The 27,079-nt window shown below is 41.0% G+C and overlaps 1 protein-coding gene across 1 annotated transcript in view; it reads left to right on the plus strand.

Annotated features, from left to right (window-relative positions):
- LOC135516466 (vertebrate ancient opsin-like) overlaps positions 1 to 27,079 on the plus strand; it is a 105,252-nt gene that overhangs the window by 13,431 nt on the left and 64,742 nt on the right. Inside the window, exon 2 of the mRNA XM_064940801.1 lies at positions 13,377 to 13,705. Within this exon, the coding sequence (XP_064796873.1) occupies positions 13,377 to 13,705 (329 nt within the window). The remainder of the gene's footprint in view (positions 1 to 13,376; positions 13,706 to 27,079) is intronic.

Here is a 27,079-nt window from a genome sequence, read left to right on the forward strand (position 1 = left end):
GGAGGTTAAAGTCGCCCAGGACTGTGAGAGGTGAGCCGTCCTCAGGAAAGGAGCTTATCAAGGCATCAAGCTCATTGATGAACTCTCCGAGGGAACCTGGAGGGCGATAAATGATAAGGATGTTAAGCTTGAAAGGGCTGGTAACTGTGACAGCATGGAATTCAAAGGAGCCGATAGACAGATGGGTAAGGGGAGAAAGAGAGAATGACCACTTGGGAGAGATGAGGATCCCGGTGCCACCACCCCGCTGACCAGAAGCTCCTGGGGTGTGCGAGAACACGTGGGCGGACGAAGAGAGAGCAGTAGGAGTAGCAGTGTTATCTGTGGTGATCCATGTTTCCGTCAGTGCCAAGAAGTCGAGGGACTGGAGGGAGGCATAGGCTGAGATGAACTCTGCCTTGTTGGCCGCAGATCGGCAGTTCCAGAGGCTACCGGAGACCTGGAACTCCACGTGGGTTGTGCGCGCTGGGACCACCAGATTAGGGTGGCCGCGGCCACGCGGTGTGGAGCGTTTGTATGGTCTGTGCAGAGAGGAGAGAACAGGGATAGATAGACACATAGTTGACAGGCTACAGAAGAGGCTACGCTAATGCAAAGGAGATTGGAATGACAAGTGGACTACACGTCTCGAATGTTCAGAAAGTTAAGCTTACGTAGCAAGAATCTTATTGACTAAAATGATTGAAATGATACAGTACTGCTGGAGTAGGCTAGCTGGCAGTGGCTGCGTTGTTGACTTTGTAGGCTAGCTGGCAGTGGCTGCTAGCCTACAAATCACGACTCACGACTCCACTTTGTCTTTGTACTGACTTTTTGCCTGTTTGATTGCCTTACGGAAGGAATAACTACACAGTTTGTATTCGGCCATATTCCCAGTCACCTTGCCATGGTTAAATGCAGTGGATCCTGCTTTCAGTTTTGCGTGAATGCTGCCATCTATCCACAGTTTCTGGTTAGGGTAGGTTTTAATAGTCACAGTAGGTACAACATCTCCTATACACTTCCTGATAAACTCAGTCACCGTATCAGTGTGTTCGCCGACATTATTCTCAGAGGCTACCCAGAACATATCCCAGTCCGCGTGATCAAAACAATCTTGAAGTGTGGATTCCAATTTGTTAGACCAGCGTTGAATAGTCCTTAGCACTGGTACTTCCTGTTTGAGTATCTGCCCATAGGAAGGGAGGAGCAAAATGGAGTCGTGATCAGATTTGCCAAAGGGAGGGCTTTGTAGATATCCCGGGAAGTTGGGGTAGCAGTGGTTGAGTGTTTTAACAGTGTGAGTACTACAGTCAATGTGTTGATAGAACTTCGGTTGTGTTTTCCTCAAATTTGCTTTGCTAAAATCCCCAGCTACAATAAATGCAGCCTCAGGATATGTGGTTTCCAGTTTGCCTAAAGTCCAGTGAAATTCTTTGCGGGCCGTCGTGGTATCGGCTTGAGGGGGAATATACACGGCTGTGACTATAACCAAAGAGATGTCTCTTGGGGGGAAATACGGACTGCATTTGATTGTGAGGTATTCGAGGTCGGGTGAACAAAAGGACTTGAGTTCCTGTATGTTATCACAATCACACCATGAGTAGTTAATCATGAACCATACACCCCCAACCCTTTTTCTTCCCAAATGTATTCCTGTCTGCGCAATGAACTGAGCTTTGGGTATATCCCTAGAGAGCCATGTTTCCGTGAATTAGGGTATGTTACTATCCCTGATGTCTCTCTGGAAGAAAATCGTCCCCGTGAGCTCGCAACTTTATTATCCAGAGACTGAACATTAGAGAGTAATATACTCGGACTTGATGTCCACTCCGAATCCCTCTTCTCTGCCGGCGGTGTTTTGGATCAGCCTCTGGAATCAGTTCAATTGCCCTGGGGGGGGGGGGGTACGAACAAAGGATGCGATTTGGGAAATTTGTATTCCTGATCGTAATGCTGGTAATGCTGGTGAGTTACCGCCGCTCTGATATCCAAAAGATCTTCCTGTCTGTATGTAATAACACAAAAAATATTCTGGGCTAATAATGTAAGAAATAACACATAAAAAAACAAAATACTGCTGCCCTATCTATCTGCACCGTTTTCTTGGTTGTTTTTCTTGACAGCTGTGTGACAACAAATACTGACAAGGATAACCTCTCACTTCATATTCCCTTTCAGGCCAATTCAGAGGTCAGGTAAGTGTACACAACTCAGACTTTCATGTAAAATCATTAATTGATGTCAATGGGTGACTTATGTGGAAATTTGTGTTAAGTGTGCAGATCTCAAGTTGTAACACCATCTTTATTCTATGTTGTTAGTTGCCCAGCATAGGAACATCATATCGCTGAATAAGCAATCTACCTAAAGAAAAGCACACTAACTTACCCTCATGAGGACCCTCAAGAAGCTGTGCTCATGACATTAGCATGACATTATGACATTAGCTTTGGTTTTGAGGCTGTAAAACAGTTGAATGTTGCATACATCAGTCTCGCCTTTGGACCTGAACGGCCATTATTGTAGTTAAGTGATGTCTGGAATGACTTTAGAACCTACTGCCTCAACTTAATGGCCTGAGATGAGAACTCAGCAGGTTTAAGACCGGAAAACATTATTGCAGTCACACATCTTATTTCACATTAAAAGGGCTTGCTTAGTTAGCAGCCCTGGGCAACCATTTAGCCAGTCCAACTCCTCTTTGCATTTGTATCCTTATCTCGCAGTGTCATTGTCCTCTATTATATTGAAAATCACTTCCTTCCTATTTTTGAACAGTAGGTATGGTGTTCTTTGGATGCAACTCAGCATTCTTTGTCCTCCAAACACGACGAGTTGAGTTTTTACCAAAAAGTTATATTTTGGTTTCATCTGACCATATGACATTCTCCCAATCTTCTTCTGGATCATCCAAATGCTCTCTAGCAAACTTCAGACGGGCCTGGATATGTACTGGCTTAAGCAGGGGGACACATCTGGCACTGCAGGATTTGAGTTCCTGGCGGCGTAGTGTGTTACTGATGGTAGGCTTTGTTACTTTGGTCCCAGCTCTCTGCAGGTCATTCACTAGGTCCCCCCGTGTGGTTCTGGGATTTTTGCTTGCCGTTTTTGTGATCATTTTGACCCCACGGGGTGAGATCTTGCGTGGAGCCCCAGATCGAGGGAGATTATCAGTGGTCTTGTATGTCTTCCATTTCCTAATAATTGCTCCCACAGTTGACTTCTTCAAACCAAGCTGCTTACCTATTGCAGATTCAGTCTTCCCAGCCTGGTGCAGGTCTACAATTTTGTTTCTGGTGTCCTTTGACAGCTCTTTGGTCTTGGCCATAGTGGAGTTTGGAGTGTGACTGTTTGAGGTTGTGGACAGGTGTCTTTTATACTGATAACAAGTTCAAACGGGTGCCATTAATACAGGTAACGAGTGGAGGACAGAAGAGCCTCTTAAAGAAGAAGTTACAGGTCTGTGAGAGCCAGAAATCTGCTTGTGTGTAGGTGACCAAATACTTATTTTCTACCATAATTTGCAAATAAATTCATTAAAAATCCTACAATGTGAGTTCTGGATTATTTTTTCTCATTTTGTCTGTCATAGTTGAAGTGTACCTATGATGAAAATTACAGGCCTCTCTCATCTTTTTAAGTGGGAGAACTTGCACAATTGGTGGCTGACTAAATACTTTTTTTGCCCCACTGTATATTGCCTCAGGTGTACACAGGCTTTGAATTAACCTAACCTTGTCTGTTCTTGCTGAAGTTGGACTGTATTCTGTATATGGCCTGGATTCGTCTAGTGTTTTTTTTGTCAAGGTCGGTGAGAACTCTCAACAGTAAAGGGAAGCAAAATCACACTAACGTAAAGGTCATGATACGATGGTAATGAGCAAGTCCAATAAATAGTGAATAAACACATCTCACAATACTCATTATGTATGATGGGAGGTGGTATTTCAGAGCATTAGTATTCCTATACAGACTTGCCTTGGGTGCCGAAAGCAAAGGCAGTCATTTGTACTTTATCCGTAACCTTTTATTCATACAAAGAAAAAAAGTACACAGCTTATGTTAATTGTGTAAGCCACTTTCAGATCCTGTATCTTGTCAGTGGTGCATTCTTTGACCTTTTGTGCCTGTAATTCCTTTTAAATGTATGCACCTCCTCTGGCCTTATGAAAGATAAAGCAGAGGTTCCCAAACTTTTGCAAAGGCTTCCTTTCTCTAATCTGTATCATTCCCACATTGAAAGTCATTCAGAGTGGTTGTCCTCTTTCTAAATTGAATTCATTTAATCACAGAGCCTCTTCTCCATAATAAAACAGTATATCCATTTGAGTCCAAACTTTTAACAATGGGCCTTCATTCATTTTCTTGCTGATTGTATTTTCCTTATGGTACAAAGGATTCTGTATTCTATACTGATTTTGTGAAAACGTGTTTTTGGAACACTTCATTTGTTCACGTGTGAAATTGGTGTGGTTTTTCCACAAGGTTGACTATGGTTGAACTACAGATAGTGTGCATGAAAACCCTTTGCAAAACATTTGTGGTGACCTCTCAACTTTATACTTGATAGGGAAACTTTTGCACTGATTAAACTTTTCCAGATGTTGAGTTTACTGTCCGAAATGGACATCAGAAATGACGGCAGTTCAGGATTTTTTCTGGCATGGTCGCACACTCATTGTGGCTGAAATGTAGAGATCATTTTCTCAAAGTTCACAATAGAGCTGCAGTTTCAAACCAAATGTCACAACATCCGCCGAGGTTGGCTCTCCTGTCTGTTTAGGCGGAGCTCGGCGGTCGTCGTCACCGTCCTACTAGCCACTACCGATCCCTTTTCGTGTATCTGTTGGTTTTGTCTGATTGGTTTCACCTGTGTGTTGTTTAGTTAATTAGTGTCTGTATATGTAGTAGGTTGTCCCACCCTTGTTTTGTGCGGGATTGTTATTTTTGTATTCATGTCAGTCGGTGTATCTTGTGTTGTTATTCTCCGGTCTGTCTTTAATCCTGTGTTGGATTGTTCACCCTGTGTGTGTTGGGTTGACCGTGTTTCTTGTTCGCCGGAGAATAAACTATCTGCTCTCTGTGCCTGATTCCACCCACCTTGTTAAGACGTGACACCAAATTTCATGTAATTCTACTCATTTTGCCATGGCTAATCCTGTGTTCTTTTGCTCAAACGTAAACACAAAATACATACCTCTTAAATTCATTGTTATTGCAATTTTTTAAATCTTCCTGACTGTGTAGATTATATAATAAAAAAATATATAGGACCATTATCTTTTCTACATACTTTATCTCTGGTTTAAGTTAACACTGAAAGCGCTTTTCCACACTGAAAATGTAATTCTGGCAGTTTGATTTTAGGCGCCCCAAAGAAATGCTTAGACGGCCCACCCAAGGATTTCAATGGCAGAAAAATTGCTGCAGTCAATTATTGGGCAAATGTAGATATCATTTCACCTGTGATAAGAACTGTACAATAACGAAACATTTACTTGATTCGATTTTCTGTGAAAGACAAATACACGATGCACAAGGAACTAACCCAAAACGGGAGAAATGCTCAAGTGGATTTCATCTTATTTAGGTCATTTCAAAACATTTTGAAAATGTTGAGGATATTAGATTAAGCTGGCCTCTCTGATGTGAGGTCCATCGAGTTGGTGTCTCACTCCATAAGGCTCTACTTTGAATAAGCAGTCCCATGTTGATTTCATGCTAGCGAGCTGGTCCAAACTTGGGCAGAGGCATCTGCTTGGCCAACTAACATAACCTAATTTCGGCGGTTGTTTCCTCCACATAATGGTGGGAATATTAGATTTCATATTCGCCGTCTTTGAAGAAAGGCTTTAATTATTTTTGAGTAATTCTATTTGATTTGAGTAATTTGTTGACTGTATACAGCTCTCCATCAGCAGAGCACCGCCTTTATTATACGTTTAGATGCTTGAATATGCTGGGGTCAGTGCACAGAGAAGATACTAGGCACTTTATTAAATGGACTACCTGGATGTCTATGTTTTGAAACCATGAGATGCTGTAGTATTTGTATTTTGGTGTCATTTTTTGTAATATATTGCAATTTCATAACTTTCATAAAGCTACACATCTCACCAGCCCAGATAGGTCAAGAGTATCAATAAAAACGTCCATTAAGTCCATCAAGCAAGCATATGTGAATCCAGTAGCCGTGGTTGTATGAGGTAAACATGTGATTAATGTCTCTGAGCTTTGCCTGTGGCTCAAACAGTCTGTATATTACACATGTATGCAGACACTGCTGTGAACCGGCGTGCGCGCACAGATGAACGTACACTCACACCTAAACAACCTGCACTTTCAGAACCCATGCAATATCTCCCATTGCCTGTGAGAGCTAAGAACTATACAGCAGCTCAGTGAAAGGTCTCTGGCCCACACTTTTAAATTAGAGGGCTGGTTGGGTCTGCTTCATTGCTGTTGGAAATCAATGGCCGTGAAGGACAGCCTCATGGATCAAATCAAATGTTATTTGTCACATGCTTCATAAACAACAGGTGTATAGACTAACAGTGAAATTCTTATAAAGAAATAATAGAAAAGTAGTAACATGTAATAATTAAAGTAATAATAAATATACAATGAGTAACGATAACTGGGCTATATACACGGGGTACCAGTACCGAGTCGATGTGCAGGTGTATGAGATAATCGAGGTAGAAACAGTGTATTCGGACTCCTTTCTTTTTCCATATTTTGTTACGTTACAGCCTTATTCTAAAATGGATTAAATAAAAGAAAATCCTCATAAATCTACACACAATAATGACAAAGCAAAAACAGATTTTTGAAAATGTTTTCAAATGTATAGAAAATTAAAAACAAATATCTTATTTACATTAGTATTCAGACCCTTTGCTATGAGACTCGAAATTGACCTCCGGTGCATCCTATTTCCATTGATCATCCTTGAGATGTTTCTACAACTTGATTGGAGTCCTCCGGTGGTAAATTCAATTGATTGGACATGATTTGGAAAGGCACACACCTGTCTATATAAGGTCCCACAGTTGATAGTGCATGTCAGAGTAAAAACCAAGCCATGAAGTCGAAGGAATTGTCCGTAGAGCTCCGTGACAGGATTGTGTTGAGGCACAGATCTGAGGTACCAAATAATTTCTGCAGCATTGAAGGTCCCCAAGAACACAGTGGCCTCCATCGTTCTTAAATGGAAGAAGCTTGAAACCACCAAGACTCAATCGGGGGAGAAGGGCCTTGGTAAAGGAGGTGACCAAGAACCTGATGTTCACTCTGAGAGAGCTCCAGAGTTCCTCTGTGGAGATGGGAGAACCTTCCAGAAGGACAACCCTCTCTGCAGCACACCACCAATCAGGTTATGGTAGAGTGGCCAGACATAATAAGCCACTCCACAGTAAAAGAAAAAGGCATGTGACAGCCTGCTTTGAGTTTGCCAAAAGGCCTATTAGACCATGAGAAACAAGATTATCTGGTCTGATGAAACCAAGATTGAACTCTTTGGCCTGAATGCCAGGCATCACATCTGGAGGAAACCTGGCACCATCCCTACGGTGAAGCATGGTGGGTGGCAGCATCATGATGTGGGTATGTTTTTCAGGGACTGGGTAGGGACTGGGTAACTGGTCAGGATCGAGAGAAGGATGAATGGAGCAAAGTACAGTGAGATCCTTGATCGAAACCTGCTCCAGAGCACTCAGGAACTCAAAGAGGTTCACCTTCCAACAGGACAATGACCCTAAGCACACAGCCAAGACAACACAGGACTGGCTTCGGGACAAGTCTCTTAATGTCCTTAAGTGGCCCAGCCAGAGCCCGGACTTGAACCCGATCTAACATCTCTGGAAAGACCTGAAAATAGCTGTGCAGCGATGCTCCCCATCCAACCTGACAGAGCTTGAGAGGATCTGCAGGGATGAATGGGAGAAAGTCAGCAAATATAGGTATGCCAAGCCTGTAGCGTCATACCCAAGACGATGCAAGGCTGTAATCGCTCCCAAAGGTGCTTCAACAAAGGTCTGAATACTTATGTAATTGTAATAAATCAGTTTTAAAAAATCAAAAAATTTTTTTTTGCTTTGTCATTATGGGGTATTGTGTGTAGATTGAGGGAAAATACTATTTCAAGGGGTCTAAATACATTCAGAATGCACTGTATGTACAGTACATATAACTAGGAATATAGTTCCTAGACAACAGGATAGATAATAAACCGTAGCAGCAGTGTATATGCTGAGTCAAAAAGTGAGTGCAAAAATGGTTAATGCAGGTGCTATTTGTTTAACTATTTAACCAACTACTTAGCAATCTTATGGCTTTTGGGGTAGAAGCCTTTCAGGGTCCTGTTGGTTCCAGACTTGGTGCATCGGTAACGTTTGTTGTGCAGTAGCAGAGGGCCTTCCTCTGACACCGCCTGGTATAGAGGTCCTGGATGGCATGGTGCTCGGCCCCCTTGCGGTCGGATGCCAAGCATTTGCCAAGCATTTGCCATAGCAAGGTGCTTTCAATGGTGCAGCTGTAGAGCTTTTGGAGGATCTGAGGCCCATGCCAAATTCTTTCAGCCTCCTGAGGGTGAGGAGGTGTTGTCGTCCCCTCTTCATGATTTTGTTGGTGTGTGTGGACTATGATAGATCCTTAGTGATGTGGACACCGAGGAATTTGAAGCTCTCGACCCGCTCCACTACAGCCCCATTGATGTGAATGAATGAGGGTGTGCTTGGCCCTCCGTTTTCTGTAGTCCACAAACAGCTCCTTTTTTTAGCTGACTTTGAGGGAGAGATTGTTGTTCTGGTTACAACATCATTCCATGAGAAAAACCCTCGAATGAGTAGGTTAGTCCAACCTATTGACTGGTACTGTAGATTATAATCAAAACAGTAGGACTATAGTACTTTTAAAACTCACCTCACTGTGATGATCAATTTGAAGAAAGAAGTCCAACAGCAGGTTAAAACCGTTCCAAACATGGTTGTTGTGGATGTTGTTTCAAAGCCTAACATAAAAAAAATGGACAGCACTTACTAAGATGATTAATTCAAAACACCCATAAGCATAGTAGAGCTTATGCATATGCATAGACTTATGAGTACAACACCCCCCCCCCCCAAACAAAATAATAACAAATTGGTTTGTGCCGTTATGAAATGCATAGCGTACCGCATATTATGGCAGAAAAACATTTTAAAAAACTGATTAAATATGCCTTTGGTACATAATTGGTCTAGCATATACTCAGAAATTCAACAAATTCAAGTAATCACCTTTGAGTGTGAACTGTATTATGTATAATGGTTATCTTATGCTAAGTTCCCAAAAATATCTATGAAGCTGGAAGAGAAAGTATAGCCCTAGGCAATGCTGTTGGTTCATTGATTGTGCAGGGCGGCTTACAGTTAGCCTACAATTACTGCATTTTGAACAGCTAAGTAATAGTGCTTTTTTTCATAAATTGGGTGACACTACCTGTAGCTATGCAGAAAATATCACCATCATGATTTCTCCTCCTCTCTCTCCTTTATTACTCTCTCGAGCGTGTAGACGGGCTGTCAACAGTTTAGTGAAATATGTTTAGTTGCGTACACATGTTACTATCAATGTTCCCGAACAGATTTCACTTGGTTTCCCAAATTAAGCACTGGGAAGCTGCAGGAACAAGGTTGGAGAGGCATACAGAGTTTCAGCGGAATATCATAGTTCGGGGCAGACCGAGCATGCTCCTCAAACAGTGGTTGATGCATGGAGTGAAATAAGTGTTCTTATATGTATTTCTCAGCTGCTCATCAGCTGCACATCTCCGCTATAAAACCGAAGTAGCCTACAAAACGGAGCGGTAGGAAACCTTGCGGGCTCCATTCGCCATTCGAGTGCATACAGATGCCATGTCTTTTTTCCCCCTTCCCCAGATCCTGCCCATTTTGTAATTGGCCATTCTAAATCAAGATTAAAGACTTTAAATGGAGCATGGGTGAAAATATGACCACTTGATGAGAGAACAGCTGTGCAGCCTGAGACAAGGAACAGAGCTTTTTTGTCTACTTTCTCAAATCATCAATAGCCTATAGTCGCGCCATGCAGCCCATATATGTTTTAATTTATATGACATTCTATGGTTTGTATCATTCACAACTAAAGTTGCCAGATAACTCCGAATCTAGAATATGGGACCAGTTTCAAATGATCATTTATACGTTCAACATAGCCACTTCATATGCATAGTCGCTCCTTAATGGGAAAAATATCCTTTCAATTTTCTTCAGCTAAATTCAATTATATTCTTCTTATTGAAAAAAATTATATAAAATAATTTAAACTACAGGACCTACAAGCATATCTTGTCAGCTAAATGAACAAACCTATGGCATGGAGCATATCCAGATGTTTTAAGATGGCGCAGAAGAGAATGACAGCCGTTTTACATGCCCCTAACCAACTGTGCTATTTCGTTATTGTTTTTGCTTTGTTTGTAACTTAACTTGTTTTTTAACTTATTTTGTAAATAATATTGCTGCTACCATCTATTATGACCGAAAAATGACTTCTGGACTTCAGAACAGTGATTGCTCACCTCGAACCAGAAGAAGCTTTTTCCTTTAATGAGTCTGACAAGAAGAATATACTGCTTTCCCAGGAACAGGCCCAAATCCCCATCATTTGCATGAAGAAAAGACAAAGGAAAAGGGGGCGCATGTCGGGCTGCCTTCTGAGAATCTGTAGGCGAGCGAGTAAACTCCCATTGCAATCTTTTCTACTGGCTAACATGCAATCATTGGAAAATAAGATTGATGACCTACGATTATGATTATCCTACCAACGGGACTGTAAAATCTAATGTTTTACCAAGTCGTGGCTGAATGCCGAAACTAATAATATAGAGCTGGCAGGATTTTCCATGCACCGGCAGAAAAGAGAAGCTACGTCTGGTAAAACGAGGGGTGAGGGTGTGTGTCTATATGTCAAGAATAGCAGATGCGCGATGTCTAATATTAATGAAGTCTCAAGGTATTGCTCACCTGAGGGAGATTACCTTATGATAAGCTATCTACCATGAGAGTTCTCATCTATATTATTCGTAGCCGTCTATTTACCACCACAGCCTGCTGCTGGCACTAAGACCGCACTCAACCAACTCTATAAGGCCATAAGCAAACAAGAAAATGCTCATGCAGAAGCAATACTCCTAGTGGCCGGGGACTTTAATGCAGGCAAACTTAAATCAATTGAACCAAATTTTGTCATCTGTGCAACCAGTGGAAAAAAAACTCTCGACCACCTTCACTCCACACACAGAGATGCATACAAAGCTCTCCCCCGCCCTCCTTTTGGCAAATTTGACCATAATTCTATCCTCCTGATTCCTGCTTACAAGCAAAAATTAAAGCAGGAAGTACCAGTGACTCGCTCAATACAGAAGGGGTCAGAGGAAGTAGATGCTAAATTACAGGACTGTTTTGCTAACAACAGACTGGACTATGTTTCCTGGGATTCATCCATTGGCATTGAGGAGTTTACCACATCAGTCACCGGCTTGATAATTGCATCGACGACGTCGTCTCCAAAGTGAACATGCATACATATCCCAACCAGAAGTCATGGATTACAGGCAACATCCGCACTGAGCTAAAGGCTAGAGCTGCCACTCTCAAGGAGCGGGACACTTATCCGGACGCTTATAAGAAATCTTGTTACGACCACCGGCGAGCCATCAAACAGGTAAAGCGTCAATACAGGACTAAGATCAAATCCTACTACACAGGCTCTGACGCTCGTCGGATGTGGCAGGGCTTACAAACTATGCTTTATTCTATGGTCGCTTCAAGACAAGCACAACTGAACCATGCATTAGAGCATCAGCTGTTCCGGATGACTGTGTGATCACGCACTCCGTAGCCTACGTGAGTATGACTTTTAAACAGGTTAACATTCACAAAGCTGCAGGACCAGACGGATCACCAGACGCTAGCGAAACAGTCCTGTTGCTTATCATCCGCTTCATCGGACCACTTCCATATTGAGCTGGTACTTTCTGTTTGAGTTTTTGATTGTAAGCAGGATTCAGGAGGATATAGTTATGGTCAGCTTTGCCAAATGGAGGGTGAGGAAGAGCTTTGTATGCATTTCAGTGTGTGGAGTAAAGTTGATCTAGAGTTTTGATCCTCTAGTTGCACAGATGACAATTAGGTAAGACATATTTCAGTTTCCCTGCTTTAAAATCACCGGCCACTAGGAGCACCGCCTCTGGATGAGCATTTTCTTGTTTGCTTATGGCCCTATACATCTCTTTGAGTGCGGTGTTAGTGCGAGCATCAGTTTCTGGTGGAAAATAGACAACTATAATAAATATAGATGAAAACTCTCTTGGTAGATAGTATGGTCTACAACTTATCATGAGGTATTATAACTCAGGCAAGCAGAACCCTCAAGACTTTCTTAGTATTACAGCTGTTGTTAACAAAAAGACACTCACCTCCCCCCTTGAGCTTACCTGATGCTTCCGTTTGATACTGCCAATGCATAGAAATACCAACTAGATGTATATTATCCGTGCTCCCGTTCAGCCACGACTCAGAGGAACATAGGATAGTCTTGAACGGAGCTCGTCCAGTTTGTTCTCCAGTGATTGAATGTTTGCCAATTGTACGGAGGATAGAGGTGGCTAATTTATTTGCAGACTTAGTTTTGTAAGGGTGCGTATGAGTGGTATGTCCTGCGCCCTCGACTCGTTGAAGTAGAAATCCTCATCCAAATCAAGGTTAGTGATCGCTGTTCTGATGTCCTTTTCGGTCATAGGAAACGATGGCGGAAATATTACATACAAATATTACGTTTCACTTCAATGAAAAAACAAACAAGATAAAGAAGGTGAGGGGTCAGGTTTCTGGAGCAGTGGCTGGATATGAAATGTTCCTTTGCAAATGCTGCAGAGCAGGAAGTATGTGCATTGAAAGGTGAGAAATTATAGAATGCTATATGGAAGCTTTTGTGGCATCTCTTCATCACTGGTATCATTGACCCTCCTGCAGAATGTCTAAAAGCTTAATTCTGCATGCCCTATGCGACTTTGTGTGAAGCAATCACACTTACATGTACATTGGAATCTCTCTTTGCAAAGTAATAACAACCTATATGGATGCATTACTTACCCTTCCAGGGTAAAACAGTAGGAAGCCAGCATACACTCAAGTGTGATATAATTTACTTGTGTCTGTATAAGCACTCCCACTAATGTTTCTGCATGCATTTTTGTTTAAACACCTCATAGGTAAACGTTTGTTATAAGGCTGGAGTGTTGTGTCTGTGTTGTCTTTGACCCCCCGATGAACTCCTGTATTGACCCTGTTCTACATAGTCTGAGCGAGTGTCTGTGTTCTCGTTTCCAGGCATCGTGTCCCTCATCTCCCTGGCCGTGCTCTCCTACGAGCGCTACAGCACCATGATGGGCCCAACCAAGGCCGACTCCACCAACTACCGGAAGGTAGCCTTGGGCATTGCTTTCTCCTGGTTCTACTCCTTGATGTGGACCCTGCCGCCGCTCTTCGGCTGGAGCCGCTACGGCCCCGAGGGGCCCGGTACCACCTGTTCCGTGGACTGGAAGGCCAAGAGTGCCAACAATGTCTCGTACATCCTCTGCCTCTTTGTTTTCTGCCTCATCATCCCCTTCCTGGTCATAGTCTACTGCTATGGTAAGCTGTTGCATGCAATCAAACAGGTGAGTAGGACAACCACACTTGTTTTCCTGAATTCATACATTTATTCATGTTGATTTTCATTACAGTAGCTATTGCACACAACTCTGTTACAGTGCACACTACTAAATGCATGGACTACTGTTCCTTGGTCTCGGCAGTGCTGAATTGCAGTTACAGAGACATTTCCGACCTCCCGATCCTTACTAATAACAACACACACTATGGGGTATTTTTGCAGCTACTTTATTGTGGCAGTAAATATACTAGCTGTTGTAAAAACACGTGGAAATGACTAGAGATTCACGCATTAACATATTTTTCAGCCATTGTCCAAGTTCAGAAGTTAAATACGATACAATATATGGATTAAAACACAATTGTGTCTAGAGTGCAGCAACTATGTATGTTACGGTACTTCCAACTTGTCTCACATTTGTATGTTCTTAAGAGCATTATTACCCCAGTAAATCATCATGAACGATGGCAGCTTTTATTTTAGTTTCCACTCTCATCTCTGACTATCAGCAGACAAGCTGTAAAGGAAGCGTTGTCACACACTGAGAGAGAGACCTCCCGGGGATCTCGCCTTGCTCTGATTTCTGAAAGCCGGTCTCAGAGCAATCTTTCCAGGATTACAGCTCACTTAAGTCTTTGTGCATCACGCCTTAAATGATAAACGCTCAGCGGCTCATCAACAACCATGAGGAGTGACATGAATAATGACCAAAGTTTCCATTACTTTAATAAGCAGATCCCTCCTTTCTTAATTTTTTCCTTTTCTTTTTTGTCTTCTGAAGACGCATAGTAATGAAATCAGAGAAGCTGACAGCACTGAATTCCCCAATCTAATAAAGTGCTCGTCTATGGTCTGGGCCACATGAGAATAACAAAATTGATTAATCTCTTTTAAGCTGCGAAAGGCTCCACCATCTGTACCTTATCAATGATAAAATGATTACTTACCTAATTTGCAATCACTGTATATAGACTTTTTGTTTTGTTATGTTTTATCATTGACTGTATGTTTAGTTTATTCCATGTGTAACTCTGTGTTGTTGTATGTGTCGAATTGTTATGCTTTATCTTGGCCAGGTCGCAGTTGCAAATAAAAACTTGTTCTCAACTAGCTTACCTGGTTAAATAAAGGTAAAATACAAAATAAATAGCCAATCAACATAAGGGAGGTGAGGGAGGGAAGTTTTGGATGATGCAGCTTCCCCATTGTGGGTGTTATCGTCTTTTTATTGCTGCCGCATTGTATTATAATGAAGGGTGTTTATTAGTAGAGAGGAGTTGGTCATGGGACAGGCTCCTTCTCTCTGTCCTTGCATAGAGAAGACTTAGGGACAGTTTTGCAAGTTTAACGACAGTGCCTTGCTTAAGTATTTATCCCCCTTGCCATTAAAAAAATGCATTACAACCTGTAATTTAAATTGATTTTATTTGGATTTCATGTAATGGACATACACAAAATAGTCCAAATTGGTGAAGTGAAATTTAAAAAATTAACTTATTTCAAAAATGTCTGAAAAACAAAAAACGAAAAAGTAGTACAGATCAGGGTTGGGTAAAAATATTAGAAACTTTGAACATCCCACGGAGCACCATTAAATCCATTATTTAAAAAATGGAAAGAATATGGCACCACAACAAACCTGTTAAGAGAGGGCCTCCCACCAAAACACACAGACCAGGCAAGGAGGGAATTAATCAGAGAGGCAACAAAGAGACCCAAGATAACCCTGAAGGAGCTGCAAAGCTTCACAGCGGAGATTGGAGTATCTGTCCATAGGACCATTTTAAGCCGTACACTCCACAGAGCTGGGCTTAATGGAAGAATGGCCAGAAAAAAAGCCATTGCTTAAAACCTCTTGAAGCTAGGGGGCACTATTTTTATGTTTGGAAAAATAATGTTCCCAAAGTAAACGGCCAATTTCTCAGGACCAGATGCTAGAATATGCATATAATTGACAGATTATGATAGAAAACACTCAGGAAGTGACTCTTATTTTGAAACCCTTCTGTTCCTATGCATGCCTATCCTCCATTTAAAGGGATATCAACCAGATTCCTTTTTCTATGGCTTCCCTAAGGTGTCAACAGTCTTTAGACATAGTTTCAGGCTTTTATTTTGAAAAATGAGCGTGAAAGATCACATTGTGAAAGTGGATAGGTGGGGGTTCTCAGAGTGAGTTTTTGCGCAACTGAGTAAAGCCATCATTGTTCCTCCCGCTGTTATTGAAAAACCTACACACTCGGTTGATATATTATTGAATATATATTTAAAAAAATACCTGAGGAATGATTATAAAAAACGTTTGACATGTTTCTGTGGACATTATGGAGACTATTTGGAATTTCCATCTGCGTTGTCGTGACCACTCTTTCCTGTGGATTTCTGAACATAACGCGACAAACAAGCGGAGGTATTTTGGGGTATAAAAATAATCTTTATGGAACAAAAGGAACATTTGTTGTGTAACCGGAAGTCTCGTGAGTGAAAACATCCGAAGATCATCAAAGGTAAACGGTTAATTTGATTGCTTTTCTGATTTCCGTGACCAAGCTTCCTGATGCTAAGTGTACATAATGCTATGCTAGGCTATCGATAAACTTACACAAATGCTTGGATTGCTTTCGCTGTAAAGCATCATTTCAAAATCTGAGACGACAGGTGGATTAACAAAAGGCTAAGCTGTGTTTTGTAATATTGCACTTGTGATTTCATGAATATGAATATTTTTTAGTAATATTATTTGACTGTTGCGCTATGCTATTCAGCGGTTGCTGAAGAGAATGATCCTGCGACAGGGTTGGGTAGCGTCAAGAAGTTAAAGAAATAAGCAAACACGTTTGGTGTTCTCCAAAAGGCATGTGGGAGATTCCCCAAACATATAGAGGAAGGTACTCTGGTCAGATGAGACTAAGATTTTGCTTTTTGGCCATCAAGGAAAATGTTATGTCTGGCACAAACCCAACACCTCTCATCACCCAAAGAATACCATCCCCAGTGAAGCATGTGGTGAAGCATGGTGGTGGCAGCATCATGCTGTGGGGATGTTTTTCATCGGCAGGGACTGGGAAACTGGTCAGTATTGAAGGATTGATGGATGGCGCTAAATACAGGGAAATTATGGAAAACTGTTTGTCTTCCAGAGATTTGAGACTGGGACAGAGGTTCACCTTCCAGCAGAATAATGACCCTAAGTATACCGCTAAAGCAAACCTGAATGGTTTAAGGGGAAACATTTAAATGTCTTGGAATGGCCTAGTCAAAGCCCAGACCTCAATCCAATTGAGAATCTGTGGTATGACTTAAGGATTGCTGTACATCAGCGGAACCCATCCAACTTGAAGGAGCTGGAGTAGTTTTGCCTTGAGGAATGGGAAAAAATCCCAGTGGATAGATGTGTCAAGCTTATAGAGACTTAATTGCACAAGGTGACTCTACAAAGTATTGTCTTTGGGGGGTGAATAGTTATGCACGCTCAAGTTTTCAGTTTTTTGTCTTATTTCTTGTTTGTTTCACACACAAAAAATAGCATCTTCAAAGTGGTAGGCATGTTGTGTAAATCAAATGATACAACCCCCCCCCAAAAAAATCTATTTTAATTCCAGGTTGTAGGGCAATAAAATAGGAAAAATGCCAAGGGGGTGAATACTTTCACAAGCCACTGTATATCATTTATTCCATCCTAGTCAAATTTTCTCATCTGATTGCATGCAGCTCCCCTATCAAGGTGTTTTGGTACCTCCCATATGCACTACGCTTTTCGGCACACTAACTATAGCACAGGTACTGTAAATGTAGCAGCCTAACGGTGTGTCCTGTCCTCTATCTATCAGGTTTCAGGTAAGACCCAAATGCAGACTGTGTTGAAGTACAATGTTTATTACAGCAACAGGGGCAGGCAAACGACAGGTCAAGGCAGGCAGGCGTCGATTATCTAGAGTCGTGGGGCGGTACAGGACGGCAGGCATGCTCAGGGTCAGTCAGGCAGAGGTCGGTAATCCAGAGAAGGGGCAAAGGTACAGGACGACAGGCAAGCTCAAGGTCAGGGGCAGGCAGAGTGGTCAGGCAGACAGGTTCAGAGTCGGACAGGCAAGGGTCAAAACCAGGAGGGCGAGAAAAAGAGAGAATGGGGAAAAGCAGGAGCCGAGACAAACTGCTGGTTCACTTGACAAACAAGACGAACTGGTAACAGACAAACAGAGAACATTTGTATAAATACACAGGGGATAAGGGGGAAGATAGGCGACAATCACAAGGACAGTTAAAATAGATCAAGGCGTGACACTATCCACCATTAATAGTGACAATAATGGGAGGTGGATCATTTGTTCAGATCTGCAATAGGCTAACTAGCAATCTTACCACACATCATTGTTGTGTGGTGCATTGGCACAGAAAACTGTTGGTGGAAAATTTGTTGCATATATTTCATACCATGTAATATCCTGTGGTACCCTTGCGTTTTCTTTCCCATACACATGCTTGTCTGTAAATACACATCTCGAGAGTATACTTGCATTTCAGGAACACATGGTTATCTGACTCAAACAGTTTGCATGTTTTTAAAATGCCAATTAGTGGGACCTTTGCAAGTGATCTTGAGGAAGCTCTTGTACTGTTTGTGTGTGGACCACAAGTGGCAGGTCTCGCTCCTTCACTCTCCGTTTCTCTCTATTTTAGCTAATCTCTCTCAATCTCTTAGCCTCTCTCTATGTCGCTCTGTGTGTCTCACTCTTTCTCTTTGTCTCTCTGTGCCTTTGCATCACAATACTATCCGCATTGTTAACCTGTAGTTACGAGTTCTTGAATCAGATTAATCCGCTACTTCTTTGACTCTTGACTTTTGATTAGCAGAGGGAAAACATAGGTGGTTGATGTGCTAGGGGTTCAAATTGAAGTTTTCTAGGTAAGCTGCTGCCATTCGGAAGGAAAAGGAAAAGAAAAGAGCTACGATTTGCTGTGAAAAGCACTTTGTTAGTCAACCAGGTAAGTTCATTTTAAACCTGTTCGTGTTGCCAATACCAAAGACCCGGTCAGAGGTAAGTCACACATCGAGAGGCATTGTATACATTTATCTATCTTCAGTCACTGAAGAGAGGAACTGCATTTGTCCAAGCCTAAAAAATATGACAATTTGAGATGAGCAGGTAATAGCTGTCTCATTCGAACATTGCACAGATAACAACAGCACTCTCTACAAACCAGTGCTTTCCAACTCCGAGAGCTACCCTGTGGAAATACAGGATCCTGTGTACAGAAGTTTTCATTTTCATGTTTGTTTCTTCTGACAAAGGTGACTAGGGTTGCAAAGGGAGGTTTATTACTGGAAAGGTAAAAAATGTACCAATAAACTACCAGAATTTTGGTAAATAGACTTTTTGTGGTTGCATGTTTAGTCATCTTTTTGGGTTCTTCAGTTTATCACAGGTATCTGTAATTTTATGTAAAATATATAAGATAATAAAAATAAGATGATTTAAAAAATAAAATAAAAAGCATTAAAACATTATCCTAAATATAAACCATAAAATGTTATATGCTGTTTAATATGAGGGTTTCAGCATTAAATATGCTTTTTTCCACACTTTTACCAGATGGCACAGCAGTCTAAGGCACTACATCTCAGTGCAAGAAGCGTCACTACAATCCCTGATTCGAATCCAGGCTGTATCACATCCGGCCATGATTGGGAGTCCCATAGGGTGGCGCACAATTGGCCCAGTGTCATAAGGGTTTGGCTGGGGCTGGCCGTCATTGTAAATAAGAATTTGTTCTTAACTGAATGCATAAAGGTTAAATAAAAAAATATATGGATATTTGTGAAATCCGTAATGATTTATGCATTGTAACAGGCTCACATATGGTTACTTAAGTCCGATTTGGACATATGTGGCTGTTTTGCTGGCAATATTTATAAGTTGTCCTTTTTCACGATTAGAAGAAGTGACTGCTAAATGCTGCAGTTTGTTTAAGCTGGTTAGCATAGCTAGCATACAGAAATGGGTAGTGGTAGTCAAAGTCGTTTTTTAACTGTAATGCTGTTGATTGGTGATTATGACATGAATATGTGTTGGGGTTGACATCCATACAAGCATTATATTCAGTTTTTTACCTTAACATAGTGTGAAATACACATTTAAAACCATTGCCTAAATTTTGGCAACTTTTTCTGGGGGGCAGTGAGGTGATTTGTGATCATTCCCCCATGCATTTCTATGGCAATTCCATTGTTTTGGTTGAGTTTGATTGACCTCTTTACCACATCTATATTGGTCAGGAAGAAATCAAAACCAGTCAAATTGGAATGAATGGCAGTTGAGGCATAATTTTACTTATGCAGGAAAATAAAAGTAAGTCATGTGATATGTCAGTATTTATAAACTGGGTGGTTCGAGAGTCTGAATGCTGATTGGCTGACAGTCGTCGTATACCACGGGTATGACAAAACATGTATTTTTATTGCTCTAATTAGCCGTGGTATATTGGCCATATACCACACCCCCCCCCGTGCCTTATTGCTTAATTGTAATATAATTATTGTCAACCTAAAATATTGTCATAGTTTATATTGGTTTTATACCAATTGTCTACATAAATAGCCTCTAAAATATATGTAAACAGACCATAAATGTCTCAATTTTAGTTTTTGGTGAAAGCTGTGAGTGCTATTACAGTATATGATACAATATAAGTACTTGTTGCATTTCCAACTTGTCTAAGTCCTATTATCAACTGATTTCAGCCAGTGTATGGCTGTGGATCGACTGCATTGTTTGAATGGAATGTTGGCATATTGGCAGTTTAATTTGACACATTTGACAAACATACAGTGCAGATAAATTCTTCAAATTCATCACAGCACTGGAAAACCATGGTTGACCAACTGACCAAAATGTCTGACCTTTATCCCATCATAAGAAGTTTCATATCCATTGTAGTATTCTAATTCCTAATTCTATGGATTCCACCCCCTCACCCACATTCTCTCCCCTATTGTGTGCTGAGCTTCCACCAGCTTGATAATATGGCTGTTGAAACCAGAACGGGTCCCAGGGTGTGTGTGTGCACACAAGTGTGTACATGTTTGTGTGTGTGTATGTGTGTGCACATGTGTGTGCCTTTGTGTTAAGGCTGGTTTACAGTCTGTCTATCGATATGCCAGTTATCATTGGGTTTACTTGATAGCTACCTACACAAATAGCTAGCTAGAACAAAGTGTTAATAAGATCAATTCATTTAAAAAGATTAAAAGCAATACAAATAAGTTCTCCAGTAGGCATCTACTGAGGGAGCTAAGAGCTGTGTTGTCAGTCATTTCCCAGCAACTTCAGTAAAAAGGCAGTAAATAGACAATTAGAATGCGACAAGTATTGATGGTCAAAATGCAATTTAATTTATACTCCAGTGGAATGTCTGTAGAACATCGCTGCAACTGTCAGTTTCCTTGTTGCACAGACATGAAAAAAGTTTGTCTCTGTGACTGTCGCAACATCCGTTGTCGTGTTTACTAGACTGCCACAGCAACCAGACTTGTAATTATATTGTTGTGGGTTTATTTACCTGTAATGATGAATAAAAAGTAGTTAAAGTTAAGATGTTGTCAGCTATACTCTGGTCATTATTTGAACTGGCTATCTCGCCAGCTAGCTAGCTAGCAACGAACCAAACCATTGTTGATAAAACAGTTTTCAGTTGCCTGGCATGCTAGGTTGACATTTACTGAATGTAGTTTTAAGCGGATGGGTTTATTGGTGTTAAAAAAGAGAAAGTATGCTATTTGGAGCACCAGGCTGCTGATGTCATGCAGAGGCTGTCGTTTTGTGTTTATACTTTTTCATAATGACAATAATGTCAGATGACAATAGAATGTTCATGATGTCGCTACGACAATTGCCTATAGACATGTTGATAGACAGACTGTAAACCAGCCTTTAGTCCCCGTCTTAAGAGTGATAAACGAAGCAGTGAAGCAAAGCGCGTCTGTGTTTCTAGTGTACTTTTGTGCACAAGTGTGTGAAATTGTACCTGGTTTTCGGGATTGGGCAAAGTGAGCACTTTGTAGAGCCGTGTGTTATTGGAAAATCATACCTACTTTTGGACTTTACTATTTTGTATTAGCAGAGGCATAAGTAATGGGGAAATTGTCCATGCCCGATGCCATTTGCAAGCTGCGAGTGTGGTTGGAAGAGCTGTCTTAGTTTCCTGTGAATGTAAATTATTACTGATGTGAAACGACACACACGGTAGTCAATACACATGCACATACACATGTGATAGTCGATGTATAGTAATTGTTTCAATTAGAGACCTTGGCTTATTGCTGGCTCCAAAATTACATTATACAATCTACTGAATACTGTCATGTACATTATCACTGTAATTGTATAGGATCGACTACTAATTAAATCTTTACATTAGGAAACCACATGACAGCAGTGACCCATTCAATTGCTGTGGAACTGGAGACTGCGGATTTTCATTATTTTGCACCTTCAAATGAGAAAATAGCGAAATGTCAGTTATTTTTCTATTTTCATTTGAAAAGGAAGGGGGCTTCTACTTTATAACATATGAAATATTGGATACAATATTGAATATGGCCTTTACTGCTATAGCCCTTAAAACGCATTGAATAAGAAACGCATTGAATAAGAAATTCATAAATGTCAAAAAGACAATCAAAAATATAAGATATAAGACAGCTCAGAAAATGTTTTATTTAACCCCTTATTTTTGTTGCCACAAAACAACCTCCATACTCCCATTAATTTGTATGGGGTACCTTCAGACGAGTTCTGTGACAATTGTAGCTGAAAAGGTTCTGACGCTACAGACAGCAGTTGGCACATCAGCATGACTGACTTCAGACGAGTCCCGTGGGGCTTGTGAGGGTCGTAGAGGAAAATGCAGAACACCACCGTGAGAGTCTTATCTTTTCATAGAGTGGTCCAATTAGTTTGTAAGACCGATTTTCGGGATGTCCCATGGTCTGACAAACATCGCTGTAGCTCGGCCACCTTCCACCGTAGATGAGGAAGGCCGACGGTGGATTGAGGTGGATGCGGTGGATTGAGAAGCTGCCCATGTAAAAAAATCAGATACCCTATACATTCAAAAGTATGTGGACAACTCAAAATTAGTGGGTTTGGCCATTTCAGCCACACCTGTTGCTTACAGGTGAATAAAATCAACCACACAGCCATTCAATCTCCATAGACAAACATTGGCAGTAGAATGGTCTTACTGAAGAACTCAGTGACATTCAACGTGGCACCATCATAGGATGCCACCTTTCCACCAACTCAGTTCATCAAGTTTCTGCCCTGCTAGAGCTGCCCCGGTCAACTGTAGGTGCTGTTATTGTGAAGTAGATATGTCTAGGAGCAACAGCGGCTTAGCCGCAAAGTGGTAGGCCACACAAGCTCACAGAACCGGACGACAGAGTGCTGAAGTGCATAGTGAGCCTACGATCACCATGCGCAATGCCAAGCATTGGCTGGTGGGGTGTAAAGCTCCTCTCCATTGAACCCTGGAGCAGTGGAAGCGCGTTCGCTGGAGTGATGAATCACGCTTCACCATCTGGCAGTCTGATGGACGAATGCCAGGAGAACGGTACATGCGCCAATACATAGTGCCAACTGTAACTGCTAGGCCCGTTAGTTTCAGTGAAGGGAAATCTTAACGCCACAGCATACAATAACGTTCGAGACGAGTATGTGCTTCCAACTTTGTGGCGACCGTTCGGGGAAGGATCTTTCTTGTTTCAGCATGACAATGTGTGAGCTCGATGCGCAGTTTCTCTAAAAATAAATCAGATCAAGCCTGAACTGTGCGATGTACTAGGGAGTTGTAGTTTCCACCAGACCAATAATCTACATAATTACCATGTTTTCTGCGGTAAACTAACTTCAATGACCATAATCCATTGCATGCACGCCTACTTGTCCCATCTATGTGGATCACATATGGAGATGGAGAGAAGAGAGAACGCGTGATCAAGAGGGATAGAAAGCAGTTGCTTGACAAGGTATCTCTACCCGAAAATACATGATCTAAGTGATTGATAGTTGGTATTCAGCAGTCATAAATTATGACTTATTTACTTTGAAGAACTACTAAAATAATGATTTTGTCAGGCAGCACAGCATAGGCAGCAGCTCTATAGAGTCATCAAATAAAACGAATACACAACAACTGAAATATTATATATTTATTAAAGTAAAGTAATGTGAAAAATGATGGTTAATAAGTAATAAGCAAATGGGCAGTCACTACCATCATTGGATTTTTATTAATTGTTGTATTCTGTGTTACAGTATTCAGCCCACATAATGCATAGTGCATTTCATGTAATAATAAATCAAAACTGAAATCGAAAAACATGGTTATGTTTTAATAACCTAACTGAAACCGAACCAACCTCAAAAAGCACTAATCGATTAGTACTACTTTCCATTGAACTTTTTAAAATTGTAGACTAAACTTTTGGGAACGAAAAGCAAACAAACGACTACTTCCATGGCAACGTACCAGGCCATAATCATAGATGTCATTTCCTTCCATTCTGCCATTCAGCGTATGACTGACACCAACCACTGAAAAATGAATTGCTCACCTCTTAGGGATGTCTTTGTTCCTGAGTGTGGAACCACCTGACATTTAACTGCCTGCGCTGCCAACCTGACATCTTATATATTTCAATTTGGCAACCCTGCAACTTTGTGACAATTATCATGTTTCCAAAGAGCTTACGTTACTAGCCTATCACAGTAATGAAATTGGGTGTTCCATACCTGTAATCTAATTTAATGATCTTTTATCTTGGCTCTATATTTGCTCAGAGGAAATTGCCCGCATTCAAATTGACACAGGCCATGTCACGCCCTGGTTGAAGTATATTGTGTTTGTCTGCATTTATTTGGTCAGGCCACGGTGTGACATGTTTTTTTTGTGGTGTTTATTGTCTTGGGTGTGTATAGCATAGTCTATGGCTGCCTGAGGCGGTTCTCAATCAGAGTCAGGTGATTATCGTTGTCTCTGATTGGGAACCATATTTAGGCTGCCATATTCTTTAAGTATTTCGTGGGTGATTGTTCCTGTCTCTGTGTTTGTGTTCACCAGATAGGCTGTATAGGTTTTCACGTTTGTTCTTTGTTTTGTTTGTTATTTCATGTCGAGTTCATTTTATTAAAGAACATGAATAACCACCATGCTGCATTTTGGTCCGCTTCTCTTCCACCAGACGAAAGCAGTTACAGGCCATCGGTTCAGTAATTTTGTCAGTGGTATCTGATTATTTTTGTGAGCACATCTGAAACCTTATATGTGGAATTCTTTGGTATAATGAACTAATTAATTTGTTGATATATTCATTAGAGATTAGAGATACCTTCATGTTCACCATTAATTTCATTACTCTTATAACCACATAATATATAATCCATTTGATGTTTTGATCAATGGAACTTTGTACCTCCATGATCCCCAATTGAAGAAAGTCAGAACCACTCTAAAGCTTATTGTGCCACAAGTTTGACAACACATAAGCTCGGTTCAATGGATATTCCAAATTTTTGGACTGAGGTTTCCTATGTCCTGTGAGTTTACAAAATTTGATTTCTGTAAAGCTGCCCAAATAGATTGGGAGAAACTTCAGCGGCCAATTGGATTTAGAGAATGTGCTGATGATTTAAGTTTTTACATAGGATAAACCTTTAGCTGGTGAAACTAAGTGAAACTGCAGGTTAAGAAATTCAAACCTTATGATTATCACAATCCATGGCTATGTCCCAAAGTTAGCATGCATACCCAATACATCTCTTCATTCTGACATTTTGGAAATGAGCCAATATTCCTGATTCATATGTTCATTCTCTGAAACTCCCTTTTGGTATTTTTCTCTTCTATTTTTGATCATCACTCTCTATCTTACTCTTTCACTGTCTCTTTCATTCGCAATGAAAGCTGTTCTCCTCTCCATAATTGCCATTCCAACACACTTCAGACATGTCTCATCTCCCGTCCAATTGTTGATGGTTTGGGCAACCGTTTTCTGTCGATAGGAGGCATGAAACAGTTTCACTGCTGTCAAGATGATACCACACAGCAGTTGCATTGAAATAGAGGAACATTTGACATAGACACCATACAGTAGTAGTCTTTTTTAGTTTAATGATACATTTGGTGTCCAATGTTCTGAGTTGAGACAACTATTGCTATTTATTGGGCATGGCTTTGTAGTGATTAGAAGTCATTTTAACAACGACACCACCCCCTTAATTATACTTTTAAGGCGTCAATGTGATGTGTGTGTTTGATACATGTCAGTTTAATTCTTTGTTTGTGTGTTACATGTTCCCTGTGTACTACATTTCGTGATGGTAAAACATTTTTGTAATAATCACCTCTTTCCTCCCTCTACATTGGTGATGACACACTCGACAGGCAAAAAACGGCAATTATGTGTTCACTTTATTGAAATACAGTTAGAGTGAATAGTGGAGAGTAAATAAGAGCACCTTTGCAGCAATAGATTGACAGACATTTATCCCTTGGCGGTGAATACCTGTCGGATTTAGTCATTTTTCCTCAATCTCTTGGTTCTTAGGTGATTATCTCTGCTTTGACACATCCAAATTGTCTGTGGCCATGATTCCACTTAGCAAGGTCTGTCACATAGGGCAGACCCATAGGGAAGGCTGAAATACTTCACACTTATTACCAAGTGTTGCTTGCTGTTAGTTACCAAAGTGGTCTGCTTTCATGCTCAGTGACAGTTTTTTTTCCAACACCATTGTCTCAAGTCAGATAGCGTGACGGCCATCTGCACTGATCTGTCTAATAACTCGCAAACACTCATGGGATAGCTAAAAAGAAGTCTGGCTACAAAATGCTGTCCTAACTAGTGCTGTTGCGGTGACTATCACCGCCACACCGGCAGTCATGAGTCATGACAGCAAGTAAAATTCCATGTGACCGTTGACTCAAGGTAATCTCCTTTTTTGCATTTTGGACATTCTTTGGTAGTACCCAACTTGCTAATAACCATCAGGTCCTAATGGCCCGGCACTCAGGGCTATATTGTCCCTTTAACTCTGATATCAATGCAAATGTATTTGAAAATCACATGAAACAGTTATCATCAAAACAGTATACTGCTTTTAAACTCACCTCAATGTGATGATCATTTTGAAGAAAGAAGCCTAGTCCTGGGCTGTGTCGCAGCTGGCCACGACCGGGAGGCCCATGAGGCGACACACAATTGTCCCAGTGTTGTCCGGGTTAGGTGGGGGTTTGGCCGGGGTAGGCCATCATTGGAAATAAGAATTTGCTTTGAACTGACTTATCTAGTTAAATAAAGGTTAAATAAAATAAAGAAATG

This window comes from Oncorhynchus masou, chromosome 3, assembly GCF_036934945.1.
Source record: "Oncorhynchus masou masou isolate Uvic2021 chromosome 3, UVic_Omas_1.1, whole genome shotgun sequence".
Classification (NCBI taxonomy): Eukaryota; Metazoa; Chordata; class Actinopteri; order Salmoniformes; family Salmonidae; genus Oncorhynchus; species Oncorhynchus masou.